Source organism: Echinops telfairi, unplaced genomic scaffold (genome assembly GCF_000313985.2).
Source record: "Echinops telfairi isolate 266 unplaced genomic scaffold, ASM31398v2 ScPeMD7_7420;HRSCAF=8458, whole genome shotgun sequence".
In the NCBI taxonomy this organism is placed as follows: Eukaryota; Metazoa; Chordata; class Mammalia; order Afrosoricida; family Tenrecidae; genus Echinops; species Echinops telfairi.
Genome location: NW_022111320.1, coordinates 50,089,936 through 50,105,999, shown reverse-complemented (window position 1 = coordinate 50,105,999; position 16,064 = coordinate 50,089,936). Strand labels below are relative to the sequence as shown.

The window sequence follows — 16,064 nt, the reverse complement described above, 5'->3', positions numbered from 1 at the left end:
GCTGCCGCTACCGGGCCCTGGGTGCGGAGCGGCGGCGGAGCCTTCGCTCTTTGTCCCGAGTCGCCCAACGTCCGAGAGGATGGGGAGCCTGGCTTGGGAGTCAGGGGACCCGTCTTCGTGGGGCTGGGAGGGGGACGGAAACACGGCCGGAGCGCTCGAGAGCCTCCTGAGCATTCAGGCCCGGCGCCGGGGGTTGAGCACGAGGCCAAGGCATTGGACGACCGCGGGCCAGAGACAGGACGGGCACCCGGGTCCCCGTTATGCTGGCGCCCTGAGGTTTCCTGTGGCAGGAGGGCAGGCCCCGCACAGAGAGACGCACTGTCGCCGGAGGCTCTGACTCCTGGAGTGCTGGGCCCGGAGGACAGCTCGGCCCTCCCTTTGGACCTTCTGGCTCGGCCGTATGGCTCCAGGCTGGTGTCGTTCCAGCGGAACGCTGAGAGAGGCTCCCGCAAAAGGGTGGGAACCGCACACTGCTGTGGGGAACTGTGGGCGCTGGGGCGTCGGGGTCAGAGCGAGCGAGCTGCGACATTCCGAGCAGAGAGGACAGCCTCGCGGCTAGGCTGCCCTCCGCAAACCTCAGGGTCAGGTTCAGCACCGCGCACGGCGAGGACAGCTCCTGGGCCGGGTTCAGCACCGCGCGAGTCTCGGACAGCTCCCGAGCCGGCGCCCCAGCGCATGCGCCCCCGCGGGCTCCGCCGCCGCCGCCGGCGCCGCCGCTTTCTCCCGCAACGCCCCGGGCCGCGCCCTCCCGGGGTCGGAGGCGAGCCAGGAGCTCGGCGAGTAGCCCCCGCGACTCAGGCACGCCCCCGTCGCGCCGCAAACCGCCACCCGCAGTTCCCGCAGTACAACTACCAGGCACTGGTGCCCGAGAATGAAGCGGCGGGCACCTCAGTGCTACGCGTGGTGGCGCAGGACCCGGACTCCGGCGAGGCTGGGCGCGTGGTCTATTCGCTGGCGGCGCTCATGAACAGCCGCTCCCTGGAGCTGTTCAGCATCGACCCGCACAGCGGCCTCATCCGCACGGCGGCAGCGCTGGACCGGGAGAGCATGGAGCGCCACTATCTGCGCGTTACCGCACAGGACCACGGCTCCCCTCGCCTCTCCACTACCACCATGGTGGCTGTCACAGTGGTTGACCGTAACGACCACGCGCCGGTGTTTGAGCAGGCGCAGTACCGGGAGACACTTCGTGAGAACGTGGAAGAGGGCTACCCCATCCTGCAGTTGCGTGCCACGGACGGCGACGCGCCTCCCAACGCCAACCTGCGCTACCGCTTCGTGGGGACGCCAGCTGCGCGCGCTGCCGCCGCCGCCGCCTTCGAGATTGACCCGCGCTCCGGCCTCATCAGCACCAGTGGCGGCGTGGACCGCGAGCATATGGAGAGCTACGAGCTGGTGGTGGAAGCCAGCGACCAGGGTCAGGAGCCAGGGCCACGCTCAGCCACGGTGCGTGTGCACATAACCGTGCTGGACGAGAATGACAACGCCCCCCAGTTCAGTGAGAAGCGGTACGTGGCTCAGGTGCGCGAGGATGTGCGCCCCCACACGGTGGTACTGCGTGTCACGGCCACCGACAGGGATAAGGACGCCAATGGACTGGTGCATTACAATATCATCAGTGGCAACAGCCGAGGCCACTTCTCCATCGACAGCCTCACTGGAGAGATCCAGGTTGTGGCGCCTTTGGACTTTGAGGCAGAGCGAGAGTACGCCTTGCGCATCCGGGCACAGGACGCGGGTCGGCCGCCACTGTCCAACAACACAGGCCTGGCCAGCATCCAGGTAGTGGACATCAATGACCACATGCCTATCTTCGTCAGCACACCCTTCCAGGTCTCGGTCCTGGAGAATGCACCCCTGGGCCACTCTGTCATTCACATTCAGGCAGTGGATGCTGACCATGGGGAGAATGCCCGATTGGAGTACTCCTTAACCGGCATGGCACCAGATACCCCCTTTGTGATAAACAGTGCCACGGGCTGGGTCTCTGTGAGTGGCCCTCTGGACCGGGAGTCTGTCGAGCACTACTTCTTCGGTGTGGAGGCACGAGACCATGGCTCACCCCCACTCTCCGCCTCAGCCAGTGTCACCGTGACGGTGTTGGATGTTAATGACAACCGGCCCGAGTTCACCCTGAAGGAGTACCACCTCCGCCTGAATGAGGACGCGACTGTAGGCACCAGCGTGGTCAGCGTGACCGCTGTAGACCGCGATGCCAACAGTGCCATCAGCTACCAGATCACAGGGGGCAATACCCGGAACCGCTTTGCCATCAGCACTCAGGGGGGCGTGGGTCTGGTGACACTGGCTCTGCCACTGGACTATAAGCAGGAGCGCTACTTCAAGCTGGTGCTGACCGCTTCGGACCGCGCTCTGCATGACCACTGTTACGTGCACATCAACATCACAGACGCCAACACCCATCGGCCTGTCTTTCAAAGTGCCCACTACTCCGTGAATGTGAACGAGGACCGTCCAGTGGGCAGTACCGTGGTGGTCATCAGCGCATCTGACGATGATGTGGGTGAGAATGCGCGTATCACCTACCTCCTGGAGGACAACTTGCCCCAGTTCCGCATTGATGCAGACTCGGGGGCCATTACACTGCAGGCCCCCCTGGACTACGAGGACCAGGTGACCTACACACTGGCCATCACAGCTAGAGACAACGGCATCCCACAGAAGGCAGATACCACTTACGTGGAGGTGATGGTCAACGACGTGAATGACAATGCCCCACAGTTTGTGGCCTCCCACTACCCAGGTCTGGTCTCCGAGGATGCTCCGCCTTTCACCAGTGTGTTGCAGATCTCAGCCACCGACCGGGATGCTCACGCCAATGGCCGAGTACAGTACACTTTCCAGAACGGGGAAGATGGGGATGGGGATTTCACCATCGAGCCCACCTCTGGCATTGTGCGCACGGTCAGGAGACTGGACAGGGAGGCAGTGCCAGTGTATGAGCTGACTGCCTATGCGGTGGACCGGGGTGTACCTCCGCTTCGGACTCCAGTCAGCATCCAGGTCACAGTGCAGGATGTGAACGACAATGCACCCGTCTTCCCAGCTGAGGAGTTTGAGGTGCGGGTGAAGGAGAACAGTGTTGTGGGCTCGGTGGTGGCCCAGATCACTGCAGTAGACCCTGATGAAGGCCCCAATGCCCACATCATGTACCAGATAGTGGAGGGGAATATCCCTGAGCTGTTCCAAATGGACATCTTCTCTGGAGAGCTGACGGCACTCATTGACCTGGATTACGAGGCTCGGCAGGAATATGTGATTGTGGTGCAGGCCACATCTGCCCCTCTGGTCAGCCGGGCCACTGTGCACATCCGCCTGGTTGACCAGAATGACAACAGCCCTGTGCTCAATAACTTCCAGATCCTCTTCAACAACTATGTTTCCAACCGCTCAGACACCTTCCCCTCAGGCATCATCGGCCGCATCCCGGCTTATGATCCTGACGTCTCCGACCGCCTCTTCTATTCCTTTGACCGTGGCAATGAGCTGCAGCTGCTAGTGGTCAACCAGACCAGCGGGGAGCTGCGGCTCAGCCGAAAGCTGGACAACAACCGCCCGCTGGTGGCCTCCATGTTGGTGACTGTCACAGGTGAGGGGGCAGACAGCAGGTGAGGAACCCAGTAACCCCAATCTGTCAGCCTCAGAGGCTCCACAGAGTACCCCAAACCTCCCAAGAATACCTCCAGTGTTTCATCTCCGCGCCCCATGGGATCTGCCATAGGCCACCCAGGGGCTGCTTAGATTCTCAGGAAGTCGCCAGAGAGCCCCAAAGATTCCAGGGCATCTAACAGTCCCCATAAAGACCGTAGAGAATTATCTGCCACACTCAGGGACAAGCCCCCACCCCAGAAAGGCTTCTTAGAAAGGCCTTAGGGTAGTGCCCTGGGGTTCCCAGGCAAAGCCAGCATAGGCTAGTCAGGCCAAATCACATCCCTGCTCAGATGAAGGACCACTTGCGGTCCAGTCTGGTCCTCCATCTGTGCAGGAAAGGGAGTTCAATAGTTTGGTGATCAGGAACTGCAGCTTACCCTGGCAGCTGCCAGCAGAGAATGGGCCCACCTTTGGCCTGGCTGCTGTTTCAAGGGCTGGACAAGGTTCTGTCCTTTAAAAAGTGGCTGGGGGTCCATCTACTTCCTTCCTGCCTCCACTGCTCCAAGAGGTCACCCCTCCTTCATGGGACATTGCAGGCTGGAGGGGCTCTCACACTGCCTCTTGGGGCCTGCAGAGGTGAGGGGCCAACTTCGCTCCCCCAGTGCTCACTCTCCCCGCGTGTGGAGCAAAGACTCCTGGCCTTGCCAGAGAAGGTGCGGTCTTCCTTTACCCAACCCCAAGCCCCTACGGACCACCCACTGAGGGGCATGGGCTGGGGACAAGGGGAACATGGCAGATACATGCCTCACCCCTCATTTCTTGGAGTGGTCACTGAAATCCCAGCACCCCAGCCTCTTGCTAAACCATGAATATTGGGGTGAAGGGAGACCAGTAGTCCAACACTCTCCTGGAGGAAGAGAGCTTGTGACCCAGGGTTCTGGGGGACAGTAGTGGTCACTGGGTCAGGGTCCCCTGAGAGAGAAGATGTGGACGGTTCCTGACCTGGCACCCTCCTTGTTTCTTGGAAGGGGGTTTGGGTGGTTCTGCTATGCTAGGAGGTGAGGGGAACCCACAGCTGAAGGGCCTGGCTCCTGAGGGGGTGTGGTCTGCTGAGTTTCCCGGGAGGTGGATCAATGGCCTTCCTGTGTGTGTTGGGGAGTGACATTTTGGCTCCTGGGTGCCCCTGGGTTGGTTCCTCTGGTGGAGACCCTCCTTGTTCAGGGGTTGGAAGTAGCAGCTTGGTGATACCTTGATGGCGGAGGAGCTGATGGGCACTAGTCTTACATCCTCTTGGGTCCTGGTGGGGTGGATCAGCCTGCTGATTCCTTAGTGCAGGGGGATTGTGTGGTCATCGGCCCCAGCCTTCTGCCCCAAGTAGCGGCAGCGACTGATCCGATCCGTGGCTGATCTTGCACTTGCCCTGCCCACAGATGGCCTGCACAGCGTAACAGCACAGTGCGTGCTGCGCGTCATCATCATCACGGAGGAGTTGCTGGCCAACAGCTTGACGGTGCGCCTGGAAAACATGTGGCAGGAACGCTTCCTGTCGCCACTGCTGGGCCACTTCCTCGAAGGGGTGGCCGCCGTTCTCGCCACCCCCACCGAGGACGTCTTCATCTTCAACATCCAGAATGACACGGACGTGGGGGGCACGGTGCTCAACGTGAGCTTCTCGGCGCTGGCCCCGCGCAGGGCCGCGGCGGGCGCGGCGGGGCCCTGGTTCAGCTCGGAGGAGCTGCAGGAGCAGCTGTACGTGCGCCGCGCCTCGCTGGCCGCCCGCTCGCTGCTCGACGTGCTGCCCTTCGACGACAACGTGTGCCTGCGCGAGCCCTGTGAGAACTACATGAAGTGCGTGTCGGTGCTGCGCTTCGACTCGTCCGCGCCCTTCCTGGCCTCGGCCTCCACGCTCTTCCGCCCCATCCAGCCCATCGCCGGCCTACGCTGCCGCTGCCCACCGGGCTTCACCGGCGACTTTTGCGAGACCGAGCTCGACCTCTGCTACTCGAACCCCTGTCGCAACGGCGGCGCCTGCGCGCGGCGCGAGGGCGGCTACACCTGCGTCTGCCGCCCGCGCTTCACCGGTGAGCTGGCCGCGGGGAGCAGGGCCGGGCCAAGCCGGGGGTTCGGGGGGGACGGGGCGCCGCTGTTTGGCCGGCCGGGACGGCGGGGGCGCCCGGAGACCTCAGCTGGGAGCGCGCGTAGGCTGGGAAGCAGCCGGCTGCGCAGGAGGCGTGGTGGTCAGCGGGCCGCACCGCAGGGTGTGGCCAGGGACGGGATCCAATGAGCGCGCGCCCTTTCCGGGGGCGTGGTCTCGGAGGGGCAGGGCTTGCTGAAGCATGGGCGGGGCGGGGCCGCGATCGCCTCTGACCGCAGCTTGGCCCCCAGGAGAAGACTGCGAGCTGGACACCGAGGCCGGACGCTGCGTGCCCGGCGTCTGCCGCAACGGGGGCACTTGTGCAGACGCGCCAGGCGGCGGCTTCCGCTGCCAGTGCCCAGCGGGCGGCGCCTTCGAGGGTCCCCGCTGCGAGGTCGCGGCTCGCTCCTTCCCGCCCAGTTCCTTCGTCATGTTTCGCGGCCTGCGGCAGCGCTTCCACCTCACGCTGTCCCTCTCGTAGGTGCCCGCCCCGCGTCTCGGAGCGTGCCTGTCCGGACGCTCCGTCCGGACCCAGCATCCTAAATGCCCCATGCTGACACTCCCATCAGACACCGCCCACCCCTCCTCTGATGCCCCTCCCTGTGACTACACCGTTCTCACCCCGCAGCCTGGGCGGCGTCCCGCGAACCTTCTTGTCACATGGGGTGGTGGGGGTGCGAGGTGGGATCCGGCTCCTGACGCCCTGCCCTCGCCCTCCAGGTTCGCCACGGTGCAGCCCAGCGGGCTGCTCTTCTACAATGGCCGCCTGAACGAGAAGCATGACTTCCTGGCCTTGGAGCTGGTGGCCGGCCAAGTGCGGCTCACCTATTCCACAGGTGCGTGCTGCAGAGGCGGGTGTGCTGGCTGTTTGGGGTGGGTGTACGTGGGGTGAGTGGGTCCATGTAAGTGTGGGGTTGGCTTTGGGGTGCTCTTCTGCACCACCACCCCCGCCCCCGTTGTCCCACGGACTTACCCCATCGCACACCTAATAGACAGTTTTGACTGCGCCGAGGCCACATCCCGTGCAAGGGTCCATCCCGCCAGCCAAGGAATGTGTGCTTTTCCTATCTGTGGTCCCAGGGTGGTCACAAGTGGGTGGGCAAGTGGGTCCAGTGCTCCGACTGCATGCAGGGTAGCCCTGGAAGTAGCTGCACCTACGGGACCAGGAGCAAGCTCCACACATGTCCCCTCACAGGTGAGTCCAGCACGGTGGTCAGCCCCACAGTCCCAGGGGGTCTGAGTGATGGACACTGGCACACAGTGCACCTGAGATACTACAACAAGGTGGGCAGCACCCTTGGCATGGGCCCTGGGGGGAGCTGGGGGAGCAGGTGCTGCCTCTCAGGAGGGGGGCTCCCTCTAGGGGCCCTGCTGACTGACATGCCTGGGTCTTAGCCCCGGACAGATGCTCTGGGGGGTGTTCAGGGGCCCTCTAAGGACAAGGTGGCAGTGCTGAGCATGGACGACTGTGACGTGGCTGTGGCCCTGCAGTTTGGGGCCGAGATTGGCAACTACTCCTGTGCAGCCGCTGGCATGCAGACCAGCTCCAAGAAGTGAGGTCCCAGCGCTGGTTCCCGTGCCCTCTGCCTGTCAGACCCCTACCCTAAGTAGACCCCACTCCTTACTCCAGCCCACCAAGCTCCCCATCTCCCTCCCCCAGACACCCAGGTTCCCCTTCTCCCTTCCTAACCTAAGACCTTCGAAGCTTACCTCACCCTAGCCTTTGGCTCTGCATTCTCCCCTGACTATCCCCCCACACCCCTCCAAATGTTTAGTTCCCCAACCCTGCCCATTAACCTCACACTGAGCCTTCGTGCTCTTTACTTCTCTGTTCCCTATCGTAGTCACCAAACCCCTCCGTCCTTCTAGTCCTCGACCCCAGCTCCCTCACCTTTCCCCAGACCACCAGCCTACCGCAAGCCCCTCTCTGTGCTCCCACAACTGAAGGGGTGCCCTCACTCCCTTTCCAGCCTGGCCTCATGCCCCTGCACTCAATCACCATCCCCTCTGGGTCCTACTCCCTATTCCCGACAGCCCCCAGGAGCCACCCCACCCCATCCCGAGTCCCACCAATGACCTGGCCCCCTGACCCCCAGGTCTCTGGACCTGACGGGCCCCCTGCTCCTGGGGGGTGTCCCCAACCTCCCCGAGAACTTCCCCGTGTCCCACAAGGACTTCGTCGGCTGTATGCGAGACCTGCACATTGATGGCCGCCGAGTGGACATGGCGGCCTTTGTGGCCAACAATGGCACAACGGCAGGTAGGCCTGTGCCTCCCACCAGTCCCACCCACAGCCTGTGTCTTTCTGGGTGGGCATGGAGGGCTATCGGGGTGACCCTAGGTCTGCCTTCACCTTTGGTTTCTTTCATGATAAGCACCACGCCACAGTACTGCCTTTGGGGCTCACTCCCTGCCAAGCCCTCCCCAGTGGCCTCACTGGGTTTCAGCTTCTTCCAGCTCTGACCTCTGACCCTGGGATGTTCTGTTCTTGGCTTGCCAACCAGACTGCTGTCATTTGATCCCAAAAGTTCAGCTTATCTCCACTCCCTCCCCAAGCCCCCTCCTCATATCTCTGCTCCAAGTTCACTCACCCAGCCAGCTTAGTCAGCTGTCAGGTACCTCTCCTTCCAGGGAGGCCACCCAGAATCCTGGCCTGGTCTTGAGGGACAGAGAGAACACAGGGCTGAAATCATGGCCTCACTCGGCTTCTCTGCACCCTCTGGCCTGCCCAGTACTCAACCCCCCCTTCCTGTGTGCTTTCCTCTCCCAGGCTGCCAGGCTAAGCTGCGGTTTTGTGACTCAAGCCCTTGCAAGAACAGTGGCCTCTGCTCAGAACGCTGGGGTGGCTACGTCTGCGACTGTCCCGTGGGTTTCGGTGGCAAAGATTGTCGGCTCAGTGAGTGGGCAGCACAGGGTGGGTCGCAGGCAGCGTAAGTAAGGTCTGCTCCTGGCGTGGGGCCTGTGACCGAGTTCCTCTTATTCCTCAGCCCTGACCCATGCTTACCGTTTCCGTGGCAACGGCACGCTGAGCTGGGACTTTGGGAGCGACATGACCGTATCTGTGCCTTGGTACCTGGGACTAGCATTTCGGACTCGGGCGACACAGGGAGTCCTCATGCAAGTGCAGGCTGGGCCACGCAGCATGGTTCTCTGCCAGGTGTGTCTGCCCTCCCAGACCCACCCCTGGGCCCTCACCTCTCAAGGTCTGTGGGTCCAGGCCCAGCCACACAGCACATTTCTCTGCCAGGAGTGCTGACCTCACTTGAGCCCGCTCTGGACCCTGTTCCTTGGCCCCCACCCTGATAGCCTCAGCAGGTGCAGGCTGCCAGCACAGCTCTTGAGCCAGCTGCACCAATGCATGCCCCTGGTCCTGATCTACCCTCTGACCACTTCCCAGCAGAGTAGGAGCCCCTGGCACAGCTCACTCAATACTGGGTGTAGCATTGGCCCCACTGTTCCCACCTTGGAGCCCCTAGCCTCCGAGCACCCTGATTTCACTGCTGGACACACTCCGGCCCCAGCCCAGCGTGGGACTCTGACCCGGTGGCTGTGCCTCTCTGCCTGCAGCTGGATCGAGGGTTGCTGTCCATAACAGTGACCAGGAGCTCGGGCCGGGCTGCCCATCTCCTCCTGGACCAGGTGACTGTCAGTGACGGCCGGTGGCATGATCTGCGGCTGGAGTTGCAGGAGGAACCAGGTGGCCGGCGGGGTCACCATGTCCTCATGGTCTCACTGGATTTTAGCCTCTTCCAGGTCTGACCTCTGACCCTGGGATGTTCTGTTCTCAGCTTGCCAACCAGACCCCTGTCATTTGACTGCACCTCTAGTAGTCCAGCTCCCCTGATGTGCCCCTCTCCCCCCCAAGCCCCCGCCTCTTATGCCTGCTCTGAATCCACCGGACAAGCCAGGGACCCCTCCTCCAAGGTCTGAATCATAGAATTTCAAGGTCCTCTCTGGAATGAAACCTTCCTGTCACCTCATCTTCCATGCCCCTGCAGCACCCTCCCCGGGGATGGGGGGCAGAGAAAGACAAGGCCATGGCCTGCCCTAGGAGGGGGTAGGTGTCTGTGCTGACCTGTTCCCTCCCCCAGGGCACTGTGGCAGTGGGGAATGAACTGCAGGGTTTGAAGGTCAAGCGGCTCCACGTGGGAGGACTGCCCCCCAGCAGTGAGGAGCAGGTCCCTCAGGGACTGGTCGGCTGTATCCAGGTGGGGGTCAGCATGGAAGCCTGATAAAGGGGCCTTTAGGGTCAAGGGTTAGAGTTCAGGGGCTCCGTGGGAGCTGAACAAGCTCTGTTCAAATGACGGTTGTCAAGGGGAGGGTAAGCCTTTCCGTGGTGTTGGAAGTTAGATTATCAAGGATCATTAGGGGCCTCTACCGGGGACAAGACAATTAGGGGTACCACCAGCAAAAATGAGACAGACTCTCAATGACACAGCTTGACACCGTGGCTGCCACAGGGGGCCCAGGCACAGGGACCATTGTGAGGATCTGGCAGTGTTCTGCTGTGCACAGGGCCGCCGCGCCGCCGGGGGTCAGAGTGGATGGGCTGGCCCCTAACAACAACAACAAAGGCCAGGGGATTGAACGGGGATCTGAGCCTGGCAGCTCTGGGGGGTCTGAGGAAGACGGCATGTCGGGACATCAGACCAGATTGGCTTTGTGGGGGCCTTGATGTAGGCCTCACCTTTTGCTGGCTGTGCCCACAGGGGGTATGGCTTGGCTCCACGCCCTCAGGGTCCCCGGCCCTGCTCCCTCCCAGCCACCGAGCGAATGTGGAACCTGGCTGTGCTGTGACGGACGCCTGTGCATCTGCGCCCTGCCCTCCCCATGCTGACTGCCGAGATCTCTGGCAGGCCTTCTCTTGCACCTGCCAGCCAGGTGGGGCCTCGAGAGGGTCAGGGAAGGATGATCCAGGCAGGGGCCCAGTGCCTGGGGTGACGATTGAGAGCCTGGAAGAGGGGGGAGCGCAGAAGAGTGGGTGCCCGCCCCCTTCCCTGTTCCGTGGGCTAGGATCCTACCTCTCCCACCCTACTCGCAGGTTACTACGGCCCAGGCTGTGTGGATGCCTGCCTCTTGAGCCCCTGTCAGAACCAGGGCTCTTGCCGGCACCTCCCAGGAGCTCCCCACGGCTATACTTGTGATTGTGTAGGAGGCTATTTTGGGCACCACTGTGAGCACAGGTGAGGAGCTGGGGGCTGAGGCTGAGGTGATGGGGTGGGGGGGCAGGAGGGGAGAGCAGAGGTGAGATACGGAGGCATCTCATCGGGCTGTCCACCCCCAGGATGGACCAGCAGTGCCCTAGGGGCTGGTGGGGGAGCCCAACCTGTGGCCCCTGCAACTGTGACGTTCACAAAGGCTTTGACCCTAACTGCAACAAAACAGACGGGCAATGTCACTGCAAGGTGTGTCTGCCCCCTGACCTCTGACCTGTTACCCCCTTCCCTGGATATGATCCGTGATCCTCGTTCAGCTTGTTGACCTCTGACCTCTGCCCCTGACTTGGGCCTTAGCCGCCTTTGACCTCTGACATCTCTCCTTCTTGGCCTCTGACTCTCCTTTTCCATCAGAGGCCCACTCTTTCTTCTGGCCTGGGAGCACTGTTCCCTGTCGCCACTCTTTCCCCACGCCCTGCCCTATGCTGAGACACCCCCCCCACCCCCACCCCCCGCCCCCAGGCCGACTTCTGACCTCAGGCCCTTGACCTGTCCTCCAATAGGAATTTCACTACCGGCCTCGGGGCAGCGACTCATGCCTCCCCTGTGACTGCTACCCTGTGGGCTCCACCTCTCGCTCATGTGCCCCCCACAGTGGGCAGTGTCCCTGCCGCCCAGGAGCCCTTGGCCGCCAGTGCAACAGCTGCGACAGTCCCTTTGCAGAGGTGACAGCCAGTGGCTGCCGGGGTGAGCAGTCCCCACCCAGCTCCCTGCAGAGATCTGGCCCTAGCATGCAGCCACCTGATCACCAATGCCATGTCGGTCTCTTTGCATGGGGGCGCTGGAAGTGTTCTCCTGAGGGCAGCTACTCCGCCCCGGGAGGCCTGTATTTGCCCTGGTGCTCGGCTCTCCTGTTTCAGAGATTGGGACTGACCTCAAGTCCCAGCAGGCAGCTTCCCTGAGGCCAACGAGGGAGAGGTGGGCAAGGGGTGACCACCCAGGCAGTGGGTGAGGGTCCCTCTCCTGGTCCCGGTGCTACTCCTGGCCACCTGGCTCAGTGCCCCCTCTCCCACAGTGCTCTATGATGCGTGCCCCAAGTCCCTGAGAGCTGGTGTGTGGTGGCCACAGACCAAGTTTGGCATCTTGGCCACAGTGCCCTGTCCCCGGGGGGCCCTGGGTGAGTATCACTGAGTATCAGGGGCATCGCTGAGGGGGGAACTAGTTGGGGCTGGAGCAACCCCTCTGCTTGAGCTGGGTGGCCTTGTTTCTGCAAAGAGAGGGGAGTCGGGTGGGGGTCCTTAGGGGCCCTTGCCCTTGCTAACTCCCTTGGGGCTCTCGGCACGCCCTCACTTAGCCTCCGTCTGTTTCTCTTGGCTTCTGGGCAGGATTGCGGGGTACAGGTAAGGGGTACGTGTTTGCTCAGGTGTGCTGCCCCCTCCCATTGCCAGAGCTTTTTCAGCCCCCTCTCGGCCAGCCTTCTGAGGTCTCTGTAAACACTAACTTCTCGCCACTTGAGGCTCCGCCAACCCCCTGCAGCCAGCCGAGGTCTCTCAAATTACTTCTGCTCCCTGAGGTCCCTGGAGGGACCCAGAGAGCCCACCCCCCTTATTGCCTGCAGTTCCTGCAGAGCCCTGGTCCCTTCCTGAGATCCCTGCAGACCCCTCTCCACGTCCTACAGGCTTCTCCCCATTACCTGCCAGCCCCTGCTGGCCTCTCTCCCTACTGAGGCCCTCGCACTTTGCTCTGTTGCTTTGGCTTCTTGCTGCTTGTGGTCTGTGCAGTGGCTGGGCAGAGGTTGGCGTGTGCGCATGCTCACGTGTGTGTCTCTCTGTGCCTGTGCACGTGTCGAGTCTGTTGGGGACGGGGAAGGTTCTGCACTCAGGTCAAGGCCTCTGGCTGGTGGCAACGACCTCCCTTAAGGTCCAGGCCAATTCTTTCAATCCCCCATCCCAGCCCCAGGTTCTGATAAGGGGAGAGGTGATAACAAAGGAGGGGAAGGGTCAGGGAGGCCCATAAAACTGCGTGAAACTACACATTCACACACACACTCTCTTGTCCCACCATTCCTGGAAGACCTCATTTTTGTCAGCATACCTGCCGGGGTGTGAAGGAACTACGCGTGTCTGTGTGTTTATCTCGGGCCTCTGCTTATCTCAGGGCTGCCCCTAGGACAAGGGAGGCTTGGGGGCGGGGAGGGGTCAGCTCCTCAGGGACACTGTCCAGGCCTCAGGCCTCATGCAGAGTTGCCTGCCTCCCAGGTGCTGCTGTGCGGCTGTGTGACGAGGACCGGGGCTGGCTGGAGCCTGACCTCTTCAACTGTACCTCTCCCACCTTCCGGGAGCTCAGCCTGCTGGTGAGGCCCCACCCACATCTCCGAGGGCGGGTTGGGAAACAGAGGTCCAGGAGGCATCCCCCAGCTCTTGAAGGGCCTGGTGGGTAAGAGCGACCACCACACTCCTGTCGCCGCAGCTGGATGGCCTTGAGCTGAATAAGACATCCCTGGACACCACAGAGGCCAAGAAGCTGGCCCAGCGGCTGCGGGAAGTGACCGGCCACAATGACTATTACTTTAGCCAAGATGTGCGAGTCACTGCACGCCTGCTGGCCCACCTGCTGGCCTTTGAGAACCAGCAGCAGGGCTTCGGGCTGACAGCCACGCAGGACGCTCACTTCAATGAGGTGGGGTTACGCCCTTTGATTCCCAACACGCCCCCCCCCCAGCCTTGATGCCTAGCTCGGCTCCCCCTCTTCCCTTGCCTAGTAGGCCCCTTTGAACCCCATCCCCTCCCACCCCCTGCCTGCTAGCCGAGCCCGACTGTCCTCTCCCACCTCCAGAACCTGCTGTGGGCCGGCTCCGCACTGCTTGCTCCAGAGACCGGTGCTCTGTGGGCGGCCCTGGGGCAGCGGGCTCCCGGGGGCTCCCTGGGCAGCGCAGGGCTGGTGCAGCACCTGGAGGAGTACACGGCCACACTCGCAAGGAATATGGAACACACCTACCTGAACCCCGTGGGGCTGGTGACGCCCAATATCAGTGCGTGGCGAGGGGTGGGCGGGGCATGGGGCTGTAACGGGCAAGGACGTGGAGGGTCAGGAGGCTGGGGGCTACTGGGGCAAGGTGGGCACTTGCAGGGATGGCTCTGTGGTGTTGGCAAGGGGGCTGTGGGCCGTGGCACGTGGACGCAGGATCAGGCAGGAGGGAGTGTGACCCTCATTCTAGGGAGGAGACCCTGAAGGGGTCTCACCCTTCTTCTTCCTGGTAGTGCTCAGTATCGACCGCATGGAGCACCCCAGCCCAACCCGGGGGGCCCGCCGCTACCCCCGCTACCACAGCAACCTTTTCCGGGGCCAGGACGCCTGGGACCCTCACACCCATGTGCTGCTGCCTTCCCAGTCCCCACGGCCGTTCCCACCCGACGGTGAGAGCCCCGTGGTGACCCGGGTCCCGTGCCCTGGCCCTTTCAAGCCACTTCCTCCTTGCCCACTGACCAGACCTCCAAGAGTCAGGCTCCCCTGTGAGGCCCCCACACCCCTTCCCACAGACCCCACCGTGCCATCGCCATGGTGACCCCTGCCAGAGCGTGAATACTAAGGGTCCTGCCCTGGGGAGACCAGGTCCCCTCCAGGGAGCTTTTGCTTCCCAGCTCCCTAATTCTAGGCGATTGGGGTTGGTCCAAACAGGGCTCTCACAGCGGCCCCTCCCTCCCTCCCTTACTCCCCTCTGGCAGTTCCACCCTCCAGCAGCAGCAGCACAGAAAACACCACCATCCCTAATGTGGCCCCCACGCCAGCCCCCCAGGAGCCTGAGCCTGAACCAAGAATCTCCATCATCATCCTCCTTGTATACCGCACCCTGGGGGGGCTGCTCCCTGCTCAGTTCCAGACGGAGCGCAGGGGTGCAAGGTACGGTGGACGGGGCTCCTCCTAGGGGCTTCTCTCCAGCCCAACAGGGCTTTTTGGTTCTTTTGTGTGTGTGTGTGGCTTTTTTGGTTCTTAAATGAGGGCAGGTGAGCTAGGGCCCAGCCCTGGGGGCCTTCTCCTCGCTGAGTTTCCTGCAGGTGCAGCTCCCTGGACTGTGTGCAGCGTTGGGACTGCGGGCTGACGGACCAGACAGGTGGGGTGCATAAGCACCCCCAGAGCCAGGAGCAGCCAGGCTCATCAGGCCGGTCAGATGGGGGTGGGCGACAGGGCAGTCAGAGGCAGCTCAGCTCCATGGGAGCTACTGGTACCCGCTGACTCCATCTATGAACACAGGCTGGTGGGGTGCTCAGGAGGGCGCCAGTGTCCAAGGCCAGGTGTCTGTCTCCCCAGGATCCCCCAGAATCCTGTCATGAACTCCCCGGTGGTCAGCGTGGCCGTGTTCCACGGGCGCAGCTTCCTGAGGGGCCCCCTGGCATCCCCCATCAGCCTGGACTTTCGCCTGCTGCAGACAGCCAACCGCAGCAAGGCGATCTGCGTGCAGTGGGACCCGCCTGGCCTGTGAGGACCCCCCTCTCAGAAGCCCTCGGTCTCCTTGTCAGCCCCTGGGAGGCCAAGGCAGACCCCACCCGGCAGTGGGCATTCTCCGGGGGATGGCAGGTCTGGCTGTTTTGTGGCTGCAGGGCGGAGCAGCACGGCCTGTGGACAGCGCGGGACTGCGAGCTGGTACACCGGAACGGCTCCCACGCGCGGTGTCGCTGCAGTAGGACCGGCACCTTTGGGGTCCTCATGGATGCCTCCCCTCGTGAGGTGGGGGCCAGTCAGGGCCCTGGGGGAGTGAAGGCCCAGGGGACGACGAGGAGGGCACTCTGCCCGCCACCCCGCTAACCACCCCTGCCCCCACAGCGCCTGGAGGGCGACCTGGAGCTGCTGGCGGTGTTCACGCACGTGGTCATGGCTATGTCGGTGGCCGCGCTGCTGCTGGCCGCGGCCGTCCTGTTGAGCCTGCGCAGTCTCAAGTCCAACGTGCGCGGGATCCGTGCCAACGTAGCGGCCGCCCTGGGCGTGGCAGAGCTCTGCTTCCTGCTGGGCATCCACAGGACCCACAACCAGGTGCAGGCTCTGGGGTCAAAACGGAGCGCGAGGTCAAGGACGCCCGGGTTTCGGGTTTCAAGCCCCAGTGTTCAGGGCAGGCTGCTGTGCTCGGTGGGCCAAGGGGTGGGGGGTCAGAGGCGGGGCTGGGCAGG

The 16,064-nt window shown here is 62.9% G+C and overlaps 1 protein-coding gene across 1 annotated transcript in view; it reads left to right on the top strand.

Annotated features, from left to right (window-relative positions):
• Positions 1–16,064, top strand: part of CELSR3 (cadherin EGF LAG seven-pass G-type receptor 3) — a gene marked incomplete at its 5' end in the record, with an annotated part of 24,003 nt that continues 7,939 nt past the window's right edge. Inside the window, 25 exons of the mRNA XM_045297705.1 lie at positions 1–3,610; positions 5,043–5,693; positions 5,998–6,223; positions 6,467–6,582; positions 6,942–7,030; positions 7,142–7,299; positions 7,843–8,006; positions 8,517–8,642; positions 8,734–8,903; positions 9,314–9,499; positions 9,838–9,954; positions 10,456–10,627; positions 10,788–10,929; positions 11,031–11,151; positions 11,466–11,649; positions 11,978–12,079; positions 12,288–12,302; positions 13,161–13,255; positions 13,372–13,581; positions 13,738–13,933; positions 14,163–14,318; positions 14,628–14,802; positions 15,211–15,378; positions 15,501–15,627; positions 15,724–15,930. Of these exons, the coding sequence (XP_045153640.1) occupies positions 1–3,610; positions 5,043–5,693; positions 5,998–6,223; positions 6,467–6,582; positions 6,942–7,030; positions 7,142–7,299; positions 7,843–8,006; positions 8,517–8,642; positions 8,734–8,903; positions 9,314–9,499; positions 9,838–9,954; positions 10,456–10,627; positions 10,788–10,929; positions 11,031–11,151; positions 11,466–11,649; positions 11,978–12,079; positions 12,288–12,302; positions 13,161–13,255; positions 13,372–13,581; positions 13,738–13,933; positions 14,163–14,318; positions 14,628–14,802; positions 15,211–15,378; positions 15,501–15,627; positions 15,724–15,930 (7,683 nt within the window). The remainder of the gene's footprint in view (positions 3,611–5,042; positions 5,694–5,997; positions 6,224–6,466; positions 6,583–6,941; positions 7,031–7,141; positions 7,300–7,842; positions 8,007–8,516; positions 8,643–8,733; positions 8,904–9,313; positions 9,500–9,837; positions 9,955–10,455; positions 10,628–10,787; positions 10,930–11,030; positions 11,152–11,465; positions 11,650–11,977; positions 12,080–12,287; positions 12,303–13,160; positions 13,256–13,371; positions 13,582–13,737; positions 13,934–14,162; positions 14,319–14,627; positions 14,803–15,210; positions 15,379–15,500; positions 15,628–15,723; positions 15,931–16,064) is intronic.